The sequence below is a fragment of the Diospyros lotus genome, chromosome 2 (assembly GCF_014633365.1).
Source record: "Diospyros lotus cultivar Yz01 chromosome 2, ASM1463336v1, whole genome shotgun sequence".
Lineage (NCBI taxonomy): Eukaryota > Viridiplantae > Streptophyta > Magnoliopsida > Ericales > Ebenaceae > Diospyros > Diospyros lotus.
The window spans coordinates 47,230,855-47,247,098 of record NC_068339.1 but is presented as its reverse complement, the minus strand read 5'-3'; the positions used below and the strand labels follow the sequence as shown (position 1 = coordinate 47,247,098).

The 16,244-nt window shown below is 42.8% G+C and overlaps 1 protein-coding gene across 6 annotated transcripts in view; it reads right to left on the bottom strand.

Annotated features, from left to right (window-relative positions):
* Positions 1–16,244, bottom strand: part of LOC127794397 (mediator of RNA polymerase II transcription subunit 8) — a 52,553-nt gene that overhangs the window by 24,786 nt on the left and 11,523 nt on the right. For all 6 annotated transcript variants that reach the window (XM_052325436.1, XM_052325433.1, XM_052325439.1 and 3 more), the window contains exons 3-4: positions 9,175–9,299; positions 8,918–9,098 (exon numbers count right to left, since the gene is read on the bottom strand). In XM_052325436.1, the coding sequence (XP_052181396.1) occupies positions 8,918–9,098; positions 9,175–9,299 (306 nt within the window). The remainder of the gene's footprint in view (positions 1–8,917; positions 9,099–9,174; positions 9,300–16,244) is intronic.

The following is a 16,244-nucleotide window of genomic DNA, read 5'->3' as shown; positions in this document are numbered from 1 at the left end:
AGGCCCCTATCACCAATCCTTCCAGCAAGGGTTCAAGCTTCTCGCCAATTCTTCCCTAGGGTACCACTACTGTCATAACTACAGAACTTCCTTCTTCATGGCACCTTGAAAGTGCATCAGCGGCTACATTTTTCTTCCCCTTTCTATATTGTATTATGTAGTCCAATCCCATGAGTTTGGCCATCCCCTTCCTTTGAAACTGCATTCGAAGCTTTTGTTGTAACAGGAACTTCAAACTTTCATGGTCCGTTTTGATTATAAATCTCCCCCCCTTCCAAGTAGTGCCTCCACTCGTCTATAGCCATCAACACTACTAAGAATTCCTTCTCATATATGTTGAACCCTAAGTGTTTAGGACCCAACACTTGACTTAAGAATGCTAAAGGCATTCCTTCCTACACCAAAACTGCCCCTATCCCTGTTCCACCTGCATCTGTTTCCAGAATAAAAGCCTTATTGAAATCTGGAAGTCCTACCACTGGTACCCTACTCATGGCCCCTTTTAAATTCTCAAATGCCTCTTTTGCTCTTGGGCCCCAGTTGAAACTTCATTTCTTCAACAATTCAGTTAAGGGCATGCTAATTACTCCATAGTCCTTCACGAATCGACAATAATACCCTGTTAACCCCAAATATCCCCTTAAGGCTCTCACCGAAATAGGCCTTGGCCAGGACACCATGGCCTCCACCTTCCAGGGATAGATACTCACCCCTCCCTTTGATATAAGGTGCCCCAAATATTCCACTTGCCCTTGACCAAATGCACACTTAGATTTCTTAATAAAAAGCTGATGGAATATGAGGATGTCAAGGGTAGTTCTAAGGTGGAGTAGATGTTGTTCAAAAGTAAGGCTATAAATGAGTATGTCATCAAAGAATACTAATATAAACTTTCAAAAATAGAGTTCAAAAATTCTGTTCATAAGAGATTGAAAAGTGGCTGGAGCATTGGTGAGCCCAAATGGCATCACCAAGAATTCAAAATGCCCATGGTGAGTTCTAAAAGTTGTTTTGTGGATATACTAGGGTTTCATTTTAATTTGGTGATAACCCGAGCATAGGTCAAGCTTAGAAAAGAATTGGGCATTATGTAGTTCATCCAAAAGATCTTCTACCAAGGGTATAGGGAATTTATCTTTGATGGTCATAGCATTTAATTGGAGGTAATCCACACAAAATTGCCATGTTCCATCCTTCTTTTTAACCAATAGGACAGGGGAAGCAAAAGGGCTTTGGCTTGGTCTAATGATGGATTGTTGAAGTATTTCCCTAACCATTTTCTCGATTTCATTCTTCTGAATTGGAGCGTAACGGTAAGTTCTAATGTTAACAGGCTCAATGTGTGGTTTTAAATTAATAGAGTGGTCAAACATTCGAGTAGGAGGAAGTGATTGGGGTTCAATGAAGAGATCCTCATATTCTACCAGCAGTTTATTAAGGAGGTTTAAGTGATGTATCAGATTTGGCATCCCTTGGGGTGCGCTAACCATTAGATAGATCTACCCTTGCAATGCTTGATTTCCTTGTACCTCCTCAGTTGCCACAATTGAGAAAAGGTGTGCCAACTGACCCCATTTTCCCTTAATCACCCTCTACAATCTTTTCCCTGATATCATCTTGCACATTCCCACCTCTCTACCCACTGATAATGTCATCTTCCTTCCCTCATTCTCAAAAAATACTTCCATTCGGTTAAAATCAAAACTGATGGAACTCATCCCTTTCATCCAATCCACTCCTAAAACCACATCACAGCCACCCAACTGTAATAGCTTCAAATCTATTTCAAATTTCTCCCCTTGCATCTCTCAACAAAAGGCATTGCAGGTTGATTTGCTGAACACCCTTTAGCCATTAGCCACTATCACACTCAAGGGCAAAGTCCCTATGAGTTGACACTTCAGCCTTTTCGCCATGCTTTCATCAAGAAAGATGTGGGTACTCTCACTGTCTATTAATATCATGAGATTGTTGCCCTTAAATTGCCCCTCCACTTTGATGATCTTGTTGTTGGCTAATCCCTTCAATGCATAAATGGAGATCTCTCCATTGTCCTCTATTCCAACATCCCCACACTCTTCTTCCTCTGTCTCCTCTTGTTCATCCTCCTCACTACCTTCCAACAAGAGGATTTGCCTCTTGCATTGATGTCTGGGATGGTACTTATCCCCACATCGAAAGCAAAGGCCAGCAATCCTCCTTTGCTCCCAGAGCTGCTCCCCAAAGGGAACGGAGCTTGATCCATTCACATTTTTCACCCCACTGCCCCCCTTCACTGGACCTCAATTATAGCCCTTTCCTCCCATATTGGACGTTCCTACAACCACTCCCCTTGGTTGCTGCCCATGTTTCTTAAGTAGGGCCTCCACTAGCATTTCTTGCAAGCGGGTACTCTCATATGCATGTTCTACTGTCAGCGGCTTCATCATTTTGACCACTGGTCGTAGCTCTTCACTCAAACCACTCGTAAAGCTTGACACAAAGTAAGCTTTTGAGAGGTAGGGATTATGGCCGATCATATAAGACCTAAGTTCCTCAAACTTACGTTGATAGGCTCCTACACTCCCTGTTTGCCTTAGTTTATTAAACTCCTTAATAGTGTCCACCATACTCCTTTCCCCAAAGCGCTCATAGAGTTTATCAGCGAATTCTTCCCAGGTGTACTCATCTCTCACACTAAGGCACCACTGAAACCAAGCATCAACTGCTTCATTGAGGTAAGTAGTGGCTAACGATACCCTCTGCCCCCTTGGTATGTTGTGCGAATTGAATAACCTCTCACATTTCCTCAACCACCACTGAGGGTTAGCCCTTTCAAATATCGATATCTCCATCCGAGGCATGGGAAACCCCGGAGGATGGTTATGAGGCTCATTCCTTCCCCTGCCCACAACTCCCTCCAATCCCTCCTCAAGATCTACCTCAATCTCTGAGGTCCCTTCCATCCTATTTATTCTATTTCCCGGTAATATTGGTTCATCCCTTTCACGGGGAGGAAAGTCTGGAGTTACCCTTACCGTGTTTTGGTGCGTAAACATAATCATAAATTGTTGCATCTGCACCCCCCATGTCTTCTCGCAGTCTCGCCATGGACCCTTCCAGCCTCTGTTCCATCCCTTCCAACGAATTTTCCAACTTGCAATCCATCGCCATGATCGCTTCATGGTTTCGTACACCCCCAATCTCCAGTTAGTCAATCATGTTCTAGAATTCCGACATAGTTGAGCTAACTTGCTACAATTGTGTCTCAAAGTTCTTCATTCGGGTTCCTTCCGCCATCGCACCAACCTAGCAACTTCGGCCGAGAACCGATACTCTGATACCAAGATTATCACGACCTAAGCCTAACAATGCCCTTCCTTCCAACCCGATATGAATTAAAAGGACCAAACGCCGAAACAAAGAGCAGAAACAGAGAGAGAGAGGGGAATGAGGGAGAACAAAGAGAAGAACGAGAGAGGAAACAAAGAGGAGAGGAGAGAATTGTGAGAATTCTGATATTTTCGATATGCTCCCTCCCTTTTCCAAATAGGAAGATATACACCAGCATTTAGGAAGAGAGATTCTCCTGCCAGAGTGGGCCCTACAGCCTTAACAAACTTGGTATTCTCTAACTTCCCTGCACATGGCAGTAACTACCTCTACCCTAAGAATCACAGCAGTAAAAGTAATTTAACTAACTTCTACTTTAGGGATTATAGCAATAAAAATAACAAACAGCAGTAAAAAGCAACAAAAATTAAAATAAGCTTTGGTGAGGGCTCTTCTTGTGACAACCTATTTCTCTCTTCTCCTTTCCCTCCTATTTATGGGTTGTTGCTTTCCCTTTCCTACCCTCTATAACCGAATTCAGTTATGCGCATGTTGGTTGTTACGCAAGCCAACAATATTCCTATTCTACCCATGGTGCACATGTTGGTTGTTATGTAAGCTCAGCTGTGTTACTATTCTGCCATCGGTTCTTGAAGTGTCTCTGATAGGTTCGCTACACCGAAGGCCTATCATTACTCCCCTCCCCAACTTTCACCTTGTCCTCAAGGTGAAAAGTGGGGAATTGCTATTGAATCATGTTGTAGGGCTCCCAAGTCGCTTCCAACAGTGGTAACCCTCTCCATTGAATTAAAACATCCAAACCCCGCAGGTTATTGCCTATTCCTGGGCGAATGCCCAACACTGCCTCTGGTTCAACCAACATCTCCGTCTACACTAAGTTGACTGGGAATTTCCACACTAGCTTTCAACGCCCCTCTTGCCTCACGTAGCTGCGACACATGAAAAACAGGGTGGATATTGCAATGTGACGGCAGTGTTAATTTGTAGGCTACAGGCCTGATCCTCTGTTCAATTGCGAATGGTCCATAGAATTTACGAGACAATTTCTCATTCAAACGGGAAGCCAATGTCTTTTTGTCATAAGGCCTTAACTTTAGATAGTTAAGTCCCCAACCTCGAACTTCACATCTCTCTTTTCATGTCTTCCCCCTTCTTCATGACCGCTTGGGCCCTTAGCAGTTGTGTTTTAAGTTCTAGGATTTGATCTCTTTCAATCAACTATTGTTCAACTGTAAAAACAGGAGTAGATCCCCTTTCAAACCTCAATAATGCTGGTAGTTCTTGCCCATATACTGCTTGGAATGGAGTTAGCCTCGAAGCCGTGTGGTATGAAGTGTTGTACCACAATTCAGCCCAAGGCAGCCACATATACCATGCTTTAGGTTTGGAGGAAGCAAAATAGCATAGGTATGTTTCCAGGGTTCTATTAAGAACCTCTATTTAGCCATTTGTTTGCTGGTGGTACGTAGTGTTGCGGTTGAGTTTCATGCCTTGGAGGCAAAACATTTCCTCCCAAAACCTGCTCATGATGATCTTGTCTCTATCCGAGACAATGGAGCAAGGCATGCCGTGAAGCCTCACAACTTCTTTAATAAAAAACCCCGCCACCCCTCCTACTGTAAAAGGATGTTTAAGCCCAATAAAATGTCCATATTTACTGAGTCTGTCCACCACCACCAAGATTGAGTCTATAATTACCCGACCTCGGTAAGCTTTCGATGAAATCCATGGCAATGCCGTCCCAATTTTGATTTGGGATAGGAAGGGACTGTAAAAGTCCTCCCAGCGTTAGGGTCAAGTACTTGTTTTGTTGACAAACACCACAATTACTCACATACCAATGGATGTCACATTTCATTCTAGGCCAATAGACATTAGCAACAATCCTCTTATAGGTTTTCAAAAATCTCGAGTGCCCTCCCACATTCCCATCGTGGCCATCATGAAGTAGTATAGAAATGAGGGAAGAACCCTTTGGTAAGAACAGCCGCCCTCTGTAAACAAGCTAGTTGTTCACCATTTGAAAGTCAGGTCAGAAGGAAGGGTCACGTTGGAGGTCCCTGACAACCTTTTGCAGCTTTTCATCTGTTTCTACTTCGCGGGCCAATTGATCAAGTTGGATCACTTTAGGAATGGTTATAGCTAACAAGGTTGCGGAGTGGCTAATTCTGGAAAGGCCATCTACTGCTTTATTTTCCAATCTCGGGCAATATTGTATCTCAAACTAAAACCCCATTAATTTCAGCATCCATCTCTGATATTCAAGGCTCACTAGTCACTGCTCCATCAGAAATTTGACTCTTTTGATCAGTTCAAACCACAAATTTCCTACCCAAAAGGTAATGTCTCCATGTTTGTATCGCAAATACGATGGCCATTAGCTCTCTTTCATAAACAGATTTTCTCCTTCCCAACTGATTAAAAGCATGGCTGAAATATGCAATAGGTCTGTGATCCTGCATTAATATCTCTCCCATACCTTGCCCCGACACATCTGATTCCACCACAAATGGCTTGCCAAAGTCAGGCAAAGCTAAAACTGGTAGAGATACTATTGCAGCCTTAAGATGTTGAAAGGCTTGCTCTGTTGCATTATCCCAGAAAAAAAATTATTATTTCATAGTCTCTCCGTGAGGGGCCATGCCAATTTACCATAGCCCTTTACAAATCTTCTACAATACCCCGTGAGCCCTAGAAACCCTCTCAACTCCTTCAACATTGTAGGGGTTGGCCAATCTAACATTGTCTGCACTTTGTTGCGATTAGCGAATACACCCTGCTGGGATATGATGTGGCCCAAATATTCAACTTCCAACTGCCCAAATAAACCCTTCTTCCTGTTAGTGAACAACTAATTTCCTGCCAACACTTTCAAAACACAACACAAATGTTGCGCATGCTGCTCAAAATCTCTGTTGAAAACCAGGATGTCATCAAAAAATACCAACACAAAGCGCCTCAATTACTCTCTGAATATGTCATTCATCAATAATTAGAAAGTGACTGGCGTGTTCATCAGCCCGAAGGGCAAGACGAGAAATTCATAGTGGCCCTCATGCATCCTGAAAGCTATTTTCAGGACATCTTCTACTTTGAACCGAATCTGATGATAACTCGATTTTAGATCATGTTTGGAGAAAATCGTGGCCCCATGTAGCAAATCAAGCAGCTCCTCGATTACTGGAATTGGGAATTTGTTGGGGACTGCCACCTGGTTCAAAGCTTTATAGTCCACACAAAAATGTCACCCCCCATCCTTCTTCTTAACGAGTAACACCGGACTAGAGAAAGGGCAAGAGCTTGATTGTATAATCCCTGCTGCTAACATTTCACGTATCATTTTCTCAATTTCATTTTTTTGAAGGTAAGGGTAATGATAAGGCCGAACACTGACCGAGCAGTGCCTGGCAGCAGGTTGATTGTGTGGTCCCTTTTTCTAAAAGGAGGCAGCCCCTCCAAATTTGCAAACACCCCCTCAAATTCAGCCAACACCTACTCAAGGAACAATGGAGTTTCAACCTAGAACTCATTGAATTCTACGGCCATCATCCCTAATTCCAACAACATCCCCTCTCCATTTTCCTTAAAGGCCTTCATCATAGCCTTCAGGAGACCAAGGTCTTGCTCAGGCAAGGGTCACCCTGTAATGTTATGGCCATCCCTCCCACTTGAAATTTTATAGTTAATGTCTTCCGGTCTACATTCATCTTTCCCACAACCGCTAGCCACTTCATTCCAAGTATTAGATCAGAACTACCCAATTCAAGTGGTAGGAAATCTTCCACAACTTGCAAATTTTAGAGGGTAAGCTTCACCCCTTTGCAAATACCCGCCCCTTGCACTGTCATTCTCGTCCCCATTATCACCCCATATCCTGTCGTTTCCTCCTTGGTAAACCCAATTACTACACCAACTCGGTTGCTATAAAATTGTGTGTTGCCCGTCAATAATAACCACTACTAGCCGCCCCTCTATATGCCCTTCAAGCTTCATCGTTTGTGGCGTAGTCAATCCAACAACAAAGTTCATTGAGAGTTCGATGACCTCACCTCCTCGCACCAACTCCCTTTCTTCCACCTCAAATGTTTCCTCCTCAACCCCCGCTTCTCCTACCTCTTCATCATAGATCATCATTACCTGGAGTTCTTTGTTTTACACTTGTGACCTATAGAATACTTCTCATCGCAAGGTAAACATAGGCCTTTCTCGCGTTTGGCTCTCCATTCGACTTCACTAAGCCGCTCAAAAGGTAGATTTCCTACGCCTCCGGTGGTCGGAGGCTTGGGTCCCGGTGGAGACGTGGTTCTAGGGGAGAAATTTGGGCTCATAGCCAGAACCATGGAGAGTCGGGTTGGGTTTAAAGAAGAGAAGTAGGAATACTTACCCTTAGCTGGGTCAGGTAAGACAAAACAGTTTTGGAGTGCGACATTCTTATCTTCGATGTGTTGGGCCATTGTCATGATCTGCTCCAACCCCCAGGGCTATAGTACCCGTATCTCGGGTTTGAGACCGTTGACGAAATAGCCTTCTAGAAATGCGCCCAAGACTTCTGCAACTGACACAACCAATGTCTCAAACAATAGGCAGTAATCACTGACAGATCCTTCTTGTCGAAGAGCCAAGAAATGCTCCTCCAATGTTCCTTCTTGGGTGGAACGAAATCTGCTTCGGATCCCTTGTTTGAGTTCGTCCTAACTCCATACCCTCTTTCATTGTGTCTCCAACTGGAACCATGCAAGTGCTCCAGCTTCGAAACACCAAGCAGTTGTCTCAACTTTCTCCTCCTCCGACAATTGATACCAAAATGGTAGGATTCCCAAAATTTTGATTGAATCACCGATTGCATAAAGATGAAACACTGATTGAATATGGATCAGAAACTACAAGTGTAATGAAATTGAACGAAAGAAAACTAGGCGTTCAAGAGGCCCATAACTCTCCTTGATTTAATACTCAATTTCTGCCTATTTCTCTCCTCTCATTTTCCTCCTATTTATAGGTTGTTGCTTTCCCTTTCCTGCCCTCCATAACCGAATCTGGTTATGCACATGCTGGCTGTTACACAAGCCAGCTATATTCCTATTCTACCCTTGGTGCACGTGCTGGCTGTTATGCAAGCTCAGCTGTGTTACTATTCTGCCCTTGGTTTTTGAAGCGTCTCTGATAGGTCCGCAAATGATAGAGACCTAAAGTGCTAAATTTAAACCACCCAAAAATTCAAACCAGTCAACACCCAAAAGACAAGTCAGTTCAGACCTAATTCAGCCCAAAAATTCCAGTTAACAGAAAAGGGGGTGGGAGGATCGGAAGCAAGTGAAAGAAATCAGAGCTGCAACAACAACAGATCAAACCTTAATCTCACTGGGCGGCATGGCTGAAGAAAGAAAATTCTTGGGAATACAATAAAATTCTTGAAGAGCTTGAGATTGCTTTCATGAGCGACCATACAAGCATTCGTTCTGATTCCAGATAGTTCAACTGATAGCATTATTCTAGTGCTTTGAAGGAGAGTTTTACGCAGCCAGGCAGAATAGTGAGGAAAAAAAAGTTATAAATTAGATTAGAACTTTATAAAGATGCAAACCTTCGCCATGATTTACAGCATTCCGAAGTAATATCTCTTGTTCTTGAATCTTTGCAGTTTGAACCTTGTCTAAAGTTGGAAGAATAGTAGGTCCCTGTCGAGTGCCAAAATAGGTTTTACGAGTATCAGCTATAACTTTTTCAGCGCTTTCACAAGCTGCTCCAATCATATCAATTCTCATCTGTAAACATAAAACAGTAAATGATTTAGTAAAAGTTAAAATACAACAGAAAAATGCTTAATTACAATTTAATCACCTTTAACTTTTCAATCTGGGCGGATACTGGTAGGTGTTCCATCCCCTGTAACACTTGCTCTTTCTTGACAATGTCATCCATTTCCATCTCAGGCAATAGCTTAGATGACAACATAACAGGAAGAACTGCATCCACACAACCCCGTTATCTCTCAGTAAACAGACTAGAAGTTGTGAGTACTATTCAATTAGACAGAGGTCCATAAGCTAATGAAAAAGACTAAGCAATTCTGCAGCTGCATATTAGTACCTTCAGGTAGGATGTACTTCAACAAAAATTCAAGAGTTCCAATCTTATCCCAAGACCCACATTTATTTTGGTCACTCAATAAAACAAATTGGTTTGATTTTGAGATGATAAAAGAATATGATTGCAACAAAACCTAGAGTCTGTCAAGACTTGAGCCATCACCTTCCCTCCCTCACATTTTAATGAGGGTAAAGTATGTAAAGCATTTGAAATGCAAGAAAGAGGAAAGCACGTGGGAACACTTTAATTGATTGGTTGTGTCAAGAGATGAGGGTGCAAGAAGCTGAGAAGTTGGTGGGTCAGATAAGGAGAGTCAATTTGCATCCAAACTTAATCATTTCTAAATTATAACATCATGGTAGATGGGTTTGCAATGTTGGAAAGCTGGGTGGAGTTTTAATTTTGTTCAATCAAATGAAATTCAATGTTTTTTCACCATCTATAGTTTCCTTGTGACATGCTAATTGAGGGTTTCTCCAAAGCTGGAAATCATGCACAAAGAGAAGAAACAAATTGTAGATTGAGTTGGCTAAAGAAAATTTAACAAAAAAAATAAAGAACATTGTTGGCTTTTATAATCAAGCAAAAATCAGCTATAATGAAAGATGAAAGATGCAGGACGGAAGATGGAGAAGATGCAGGATTGTGTTGGAGAAGGAGTAGTAAGAGAAAATAAGAATAAATTAGTAAAGAACAAATTCCCTCTACCACAGCCAGCAGAAAAAACCCCTCTACTACTAAAAAGTGGGAAATCTATGAATTAAAAACTCAAGAACAGATAGCAATCTACTTTATTCCATGAAATGCTTTACGAGAGCAAAGAGTAAAGAACAAATGCTAGCAGTATGCAATCAATAATGATTTGTACAGTTTCATTTGAAACCCAAATAGACATTAAAACAATGAATTTCTAGAATAGTGTATAAACAACCATAAGATATTGAAAACAAATAATAATAAAGCAAAGCCTTTAGGAAGACTAGTTAAATCATCAGACCAATTAATTTAACAAACATAAGTTTTACCACACAAGCATGCACTCCACTCCTCAAAGGAAAGATAGTTCATGACTTTGTCTTTTGATCTTGAAATAAGCTACAACAGTCAGTTTCTTTCACCTGTTATTTATAAAAGTTCTTATTTCTACTCTTGAACTAGCAATTAACATTTAAAAAAGCATTGTGACCATCCTTTGTTTATGCATAATGTAACAGTCCAAACACGCTTAGGAACAGAAAATTCTTCCAAGAGTTCTTTCAGAAGTACTTCTAAACATAAAACTCTTCCAACAGTTACTTCTTTTAGAAATACTTCAGTTATCATTTTCCCTTTTCATCTCATGCATTGATAATGATTAATCATTAATGGCATATTGCAGTATCATGTATAACCACTCTTGCCCACACATGCTCCTAATGCTATATTACAAATAAAATTATAGCACTTGTGAATTATTCCAATTCATTAATTTTAGTTCTTTAGAATAATACCGCTAATTCATGCATGCTCTCTACTATCTTGCCTCTATGCATGCTCTTTAAAAAACCTAAACTTGGAAGTTGGATAACTCTTACATCCTGCAATTGTAGTTGGTTTTGTAATTTCATGCTAATTTTGTATGCTGCAGGTTATAAGAATGTGCACTAAATAATTGTTGCTGGGGTTGAAATACCTTTAAAAAAAAAGGATTTTGAATAGGGACCTACCTTTACCTTCTACAAATGGTTTTTAGTTTTCAGTAACCAACAACTTTTTGACTCTCCTTCTTTACACACGCACATATAAATCTATACTTCCATTTGTACGAAGATACATTCATATTATTATCAACTAGGAATAAAGTTTAAAATAAAATATATAATTAATGCACTCATTTACAAGTTGCACATGCACCACGTGCCTGATTTCTAGTGAGAAACATATAGCAAGTACAATAAAGGCATAGTTACCAGTGTCATTTTAGATAGACACTTTTGCCTGGAAGTTTTGGCAATCTACCAAACAAATAGAATGAAATGGTTGAGCACAAATCACCAAGTCCTCAATAGCAAAGATGTAGAGTAACTTCTTATCCATAATTTATGCTTGCAACAATCAAAATAAAAGTCCTGAGAAAACCATTTTGGCAGAGCAACAAGAACCAACCATGACCAACAAGATAATGTATCAGTACCAAGCATTTCATCATATTCCAACTAAGCAAGTTTTTGTCTAGAATCCCTCATTTTCTCTTTCTTTCTTTCTTTCAAGGCTAAATTACAGGATCCCCTTGAGGTCTCAAGCTAATATATGTGGAAAAATTAACCGCACCTCATTATTGGAAACAACCTTTCAAAAACTGTTGAAGGACTAGCTTAATCTCACTTTCACATGCACAAACTATTTTAAACTCAGAATATTGCATGCATTAACTAAAATGTCTGATTGATGAGACAAAACTACCACTCTCTACTTTTTTTCCCATCTTGAACAGGACTCCTCTTTCACTGCTTGGCTATAACCACCACCTCCAGAGAACCAGTCCAGAGAATTTATAGCCACTACCTTTCTTGACTCTACCTAACCAACTTTTTATAAAAGCCACCACTTCAAATATTTATTCTACAACCACAGCTCTATCTCAAAGCCACATGTCACAAGTCTATCAACTATATGGCCAACAGCTTTGCTGGCTCCAAAATGGTTAGGAGGATGGAGGAGTGGATTGATAGGATTCCAATAGAATTCCAATACAATCCAATATCAATATATTCCAATCCCTTTCAACAGAAAAACAAGAATGAAACAGGGCATTCGAGAGGCCCTAACTCTCCCAATTCTCTACCAAAAGCTCGCTCCCCAATTCTCCATCTCCTATCCTACTTATACCCCCTTCCCACGCTTTCCTAACAGAATTCCCCATTCACACTGCTGATTATTCCTTCAGCAGTGTGGATTACAACTTTACCCCTCCTTCCCCATGCGCACATGCTGGTTGTTACACCAGCATGTGTGGTCCCCTTAATTCCAGCCTCAAGCCTTCAGTTGCCTGTTACGCCTATGATAGGTTTGTTGCACCGGCGGCCTATCATTACTCCCCTCTCGGACTTTCACCTTGTCCTCAAGGTCAAAAGCTGGAAATTGTTGCTGAATCATGTTGTAGGGCTCCCAAGTTGCCTCTAACGGTGGTAAGCCCTTCCACTGGATCAGGATATCCAGCCCGCGTAAGTTAGAACCCTTCCCAGGCCGCACTCCCAACACTGCTTCTGGTTCAACCTTCATTTCTAAGTCAGCCTGCAGCTCGAGGGGAATCTGCTCCATTGCGCCGGGCCTGCCCTTAGCTTCTTTCAACTAAGACACATGGAAAACTGGGTGAACCCGGCAGTTGACTGGGAGTTTGAGTCTATAAGCCATTGACCCCACTTTCTGCTCAATTTCAAATGGCCCATAGTACCTCGGAGCCAGCTTCTCATTAGGTCTGCCAGCTAGGGACTTCCTTCTATACGGCCTTAATTTCAAGTAGACAAAATCACCAACTGCAAATTGCACATCCCTTCTCCTCCGGTCAGCCCCCTTCTTCATAATCACCTGAGCTTGTTCCAGCTGGTTCTTGAGCTCGTCCAATGCTAAATCTCTCTCCAGCAACTACTGTTCCACTATTGATACCGGGGTTGATCCCTTTTCAAATCGGATCAAGGTTGGCGGCTCCCTCCCATAAACAGCTTGGAAATGAGTAATCCGTGAAGCAGTGTGGTATGAGGTGTTGTACCACAATTCCGCCCATGGCAGCCACACATACCACCCTAAAGGCCTTGCTGATGCAAAACAGCGCAAATAAGTCTCTAAGGTCCGGTTGAGTACTTCCGTTTGCCCATCCGTTTGTGGGTGGTAGGCCGTACTACGTTGAAACTTAGTGCCTTGAAGTCGAAATAACTCCTCCCAAAAACGACTCATAAAAACCTTATCTCGATCCGAAACAATAGTCCTAGGCATACCATGCAACCGTACTACGTCTTTTATGAAAATTCCAGCTATTGCTCCAGCTGTAAAGGGGTGTTTGAGACCAATAAAATGGCCGTATTTGCTGAGTCTATCTACAACCACCAATATAGCATTCATATGACCCGATTTCGGTAACCCGTCAATAAAATCCATGGCTATATCCTCCCAAATTTGACAAGGAACCGGAAGAGGCTGCAAAAGACCCCCTGGAGATAAGGACTCATATTTACTTTGTTGGCAAATGACACACCTTTCCACATATTGGCGTATGTCCCGCTTCATGCCTGCCCAAAAAACACTCGCTGCAATCCGCTTATAAGTCTTTAGGAACCCGGAATGACCCCCTACACTGCTATCATGACCCTCTTGGAGCACCAAGGGAATTAGGGAAGACTTCTTAGGCAGGAACAACCGCCCCTTATAGAGGAGTTGGTCGCCTACCAGCTGAAAATCTGAGCTGTAAGCTGGATCCGCCTTTAATTTCTGTATGATTCCCTGTAAATAAGCATCCTTCTCCACTTCTTGGACCAGCTGATCGAGTTGCACCACCCTTGGCACCGTTAGAGCGAATAGAGCTGCTGGGTGGCTGATTCTCGAAAGGCTATCTGCAGCCTTGTTCTCCAATCCCGGCCGATAGTGTATCTCAAAATGGAAGCCCATTAGTTTCAGCATCCACCTTTGATAATCCGGGCTCACCATTCGCTGCTCAAACAAAAACTTCAAGCTTTTTTGGTCCGTTCTTACTATGAACTTCCTTCCCCAAAGATAATGTCTCCATTTCTGGACTGCAAACACCATGGCCATCAACTCCCTTTCGTAAACCGATTTTTTCCTCTCCGATGGTTTAAGAGCATGGCTGTAATATGCAATCGGTCTATGATTCTGCATCAACACTGCCCCTACTCCATGCCCTGAAGCATCGGATTCAATTATGAGGGGCTGATCGAAGTCCGGTAGTGCAAGAACTGGCAGCGACACCATGGCTGTTTTGAGCTGCTGGAATGCTCGTTCAGCCTCTCCATCCCAACGAAAGTTGTTCTTCTTTAGTTTCTCGGTGAGGGGCCATGCTATCTTACCATAATCCTTCACGAACCTCCTATAATACCCCGTAAGACCAAGGAATCCCCGCAACTCCTTCAAGGAACTTGGCGCTGGCCAGTCGATCATGGCTTGCACCTCGCAACGATCAGCCGACACGCCTTGTTGGGAGATGATATGGCCCAGGTATTCAACCTCCAACTGCCCAAAGGAGCACTTCTTTTTGTTGGCAAACAGCTGATTTGCGGCCAGCACTTTCGGCACACAACGTAAGTGCTGCAAATGTTGGTCAAAATTTTGGCTATAGATTAAAATATCATCAAAAAAAACCAACACAAACCGACGCAAATACTCCCTGAAGACATCATTCATCAAGGATTGGAAGGTGGCCGGGGCATTTGTCAATCCGAAGGGCATGACGAGGAACTCATAATGGCCCTCATGTGTTCGAAAGGCGGTCTTTGGTTCGTCTCCAGCCTTGACTCGAATCTGGTGGTAACCAGATTTGAGATCCAATTTCGAAAAAACCTTCGCGCCATGTAGTTCATCCAGCAATTCATCAATGACTGGAATAGGAAACTTGTCGGGGATTGTCACCTTGTTGAGAGCCCGGTAGTCTACACAAAACCGCCATTCCCCATCATTCTTCTTAACGAGCAACACCGGGCTAGAAAAAGGGCTAACACTAGGTTTGATAATACCAGCTGCCAACATCTCTCGTACCATCTTTTCGATCTCATTCTTTTGAAGATACGGGTAGCGGTAAGGCCGAACACTAACCGGGGGGGTGTCGGGTAGGAGATTGATGGCATGATCTCTGTTTCTAGTGGGTGGCAGTCCCACTGGGCTGGAAAAAACTCCTTCAAACTCAGCCAATAATTCCTCCAAACTTCCGGGCAGCCCCACTTGCAGCTCATTGCATTCAGCAGCCACCTCTCCAATTTCCAACAACACTCCCTCCCCACTCTCCTTCAACGCCTTCATCATAGCTTTTAGGGAGACTAATGTTTTACTTAAGCTAGGATCACCCTGCAAAGTCACTGCCATCCCCCCTACTGAAAACTTCATGGTCAGATTCCTCCAATCCACACTCATCTTACCCACCGAAGCCAGCCATTTCATGCCAAGAATGACATCCGAACTTCCTAACTCAAGGGGAAGGAATTCTTCCACTATCTGCAAGTTATCCAAAGACAATTTGACCCCCCTGCAAACTCCTACACCTTGTACCGCCATTCCAGTTCCCATTATCACCCCATATCCCGCCGTTTCCGTCCTCGGTAAATTCAAGCGTTGCACCAACTCGGAGGAGATGAAGTTATGGGTTGCTCCCCCATCCACCAGAACTACCACTAGCTGCCCTTCTATGAGCCCCCTTAGCTTCATCGTTTGAGGGGTAGTTAATCCCACCACTGAATTCATAGATAATTCAATCACCTCTCTTCCATATTCCACCCCTTCGTCACCTCCTTGCTCCTCTTCTTCTTCTGCCGCAGCCTCGCCTGTTTCTTCATCATAGAGCATCAGCACTTGGAGCTCTTTGTTCTTGCACCTATGGCCAATCGAGTACTTCTCATCGCAGCGAAAGCAAAGGTCCTTCTCTCGCCTTGCCTTCCACTCAACCTCACTAAGTTTCTTGAAAGGAAAATTGCCACCATTACCTGCGGACTGAATCCGGAGGCCTGGCTGGTTCACGGACCTTTGGGAGGAACCCACACCTTTCGCGGGTACCGGTGACAGCCGACTCGCGATTGCGGTGGTGGTGGAATAACCGCTCCTAGTTGACCCAACTGCCCGATGGT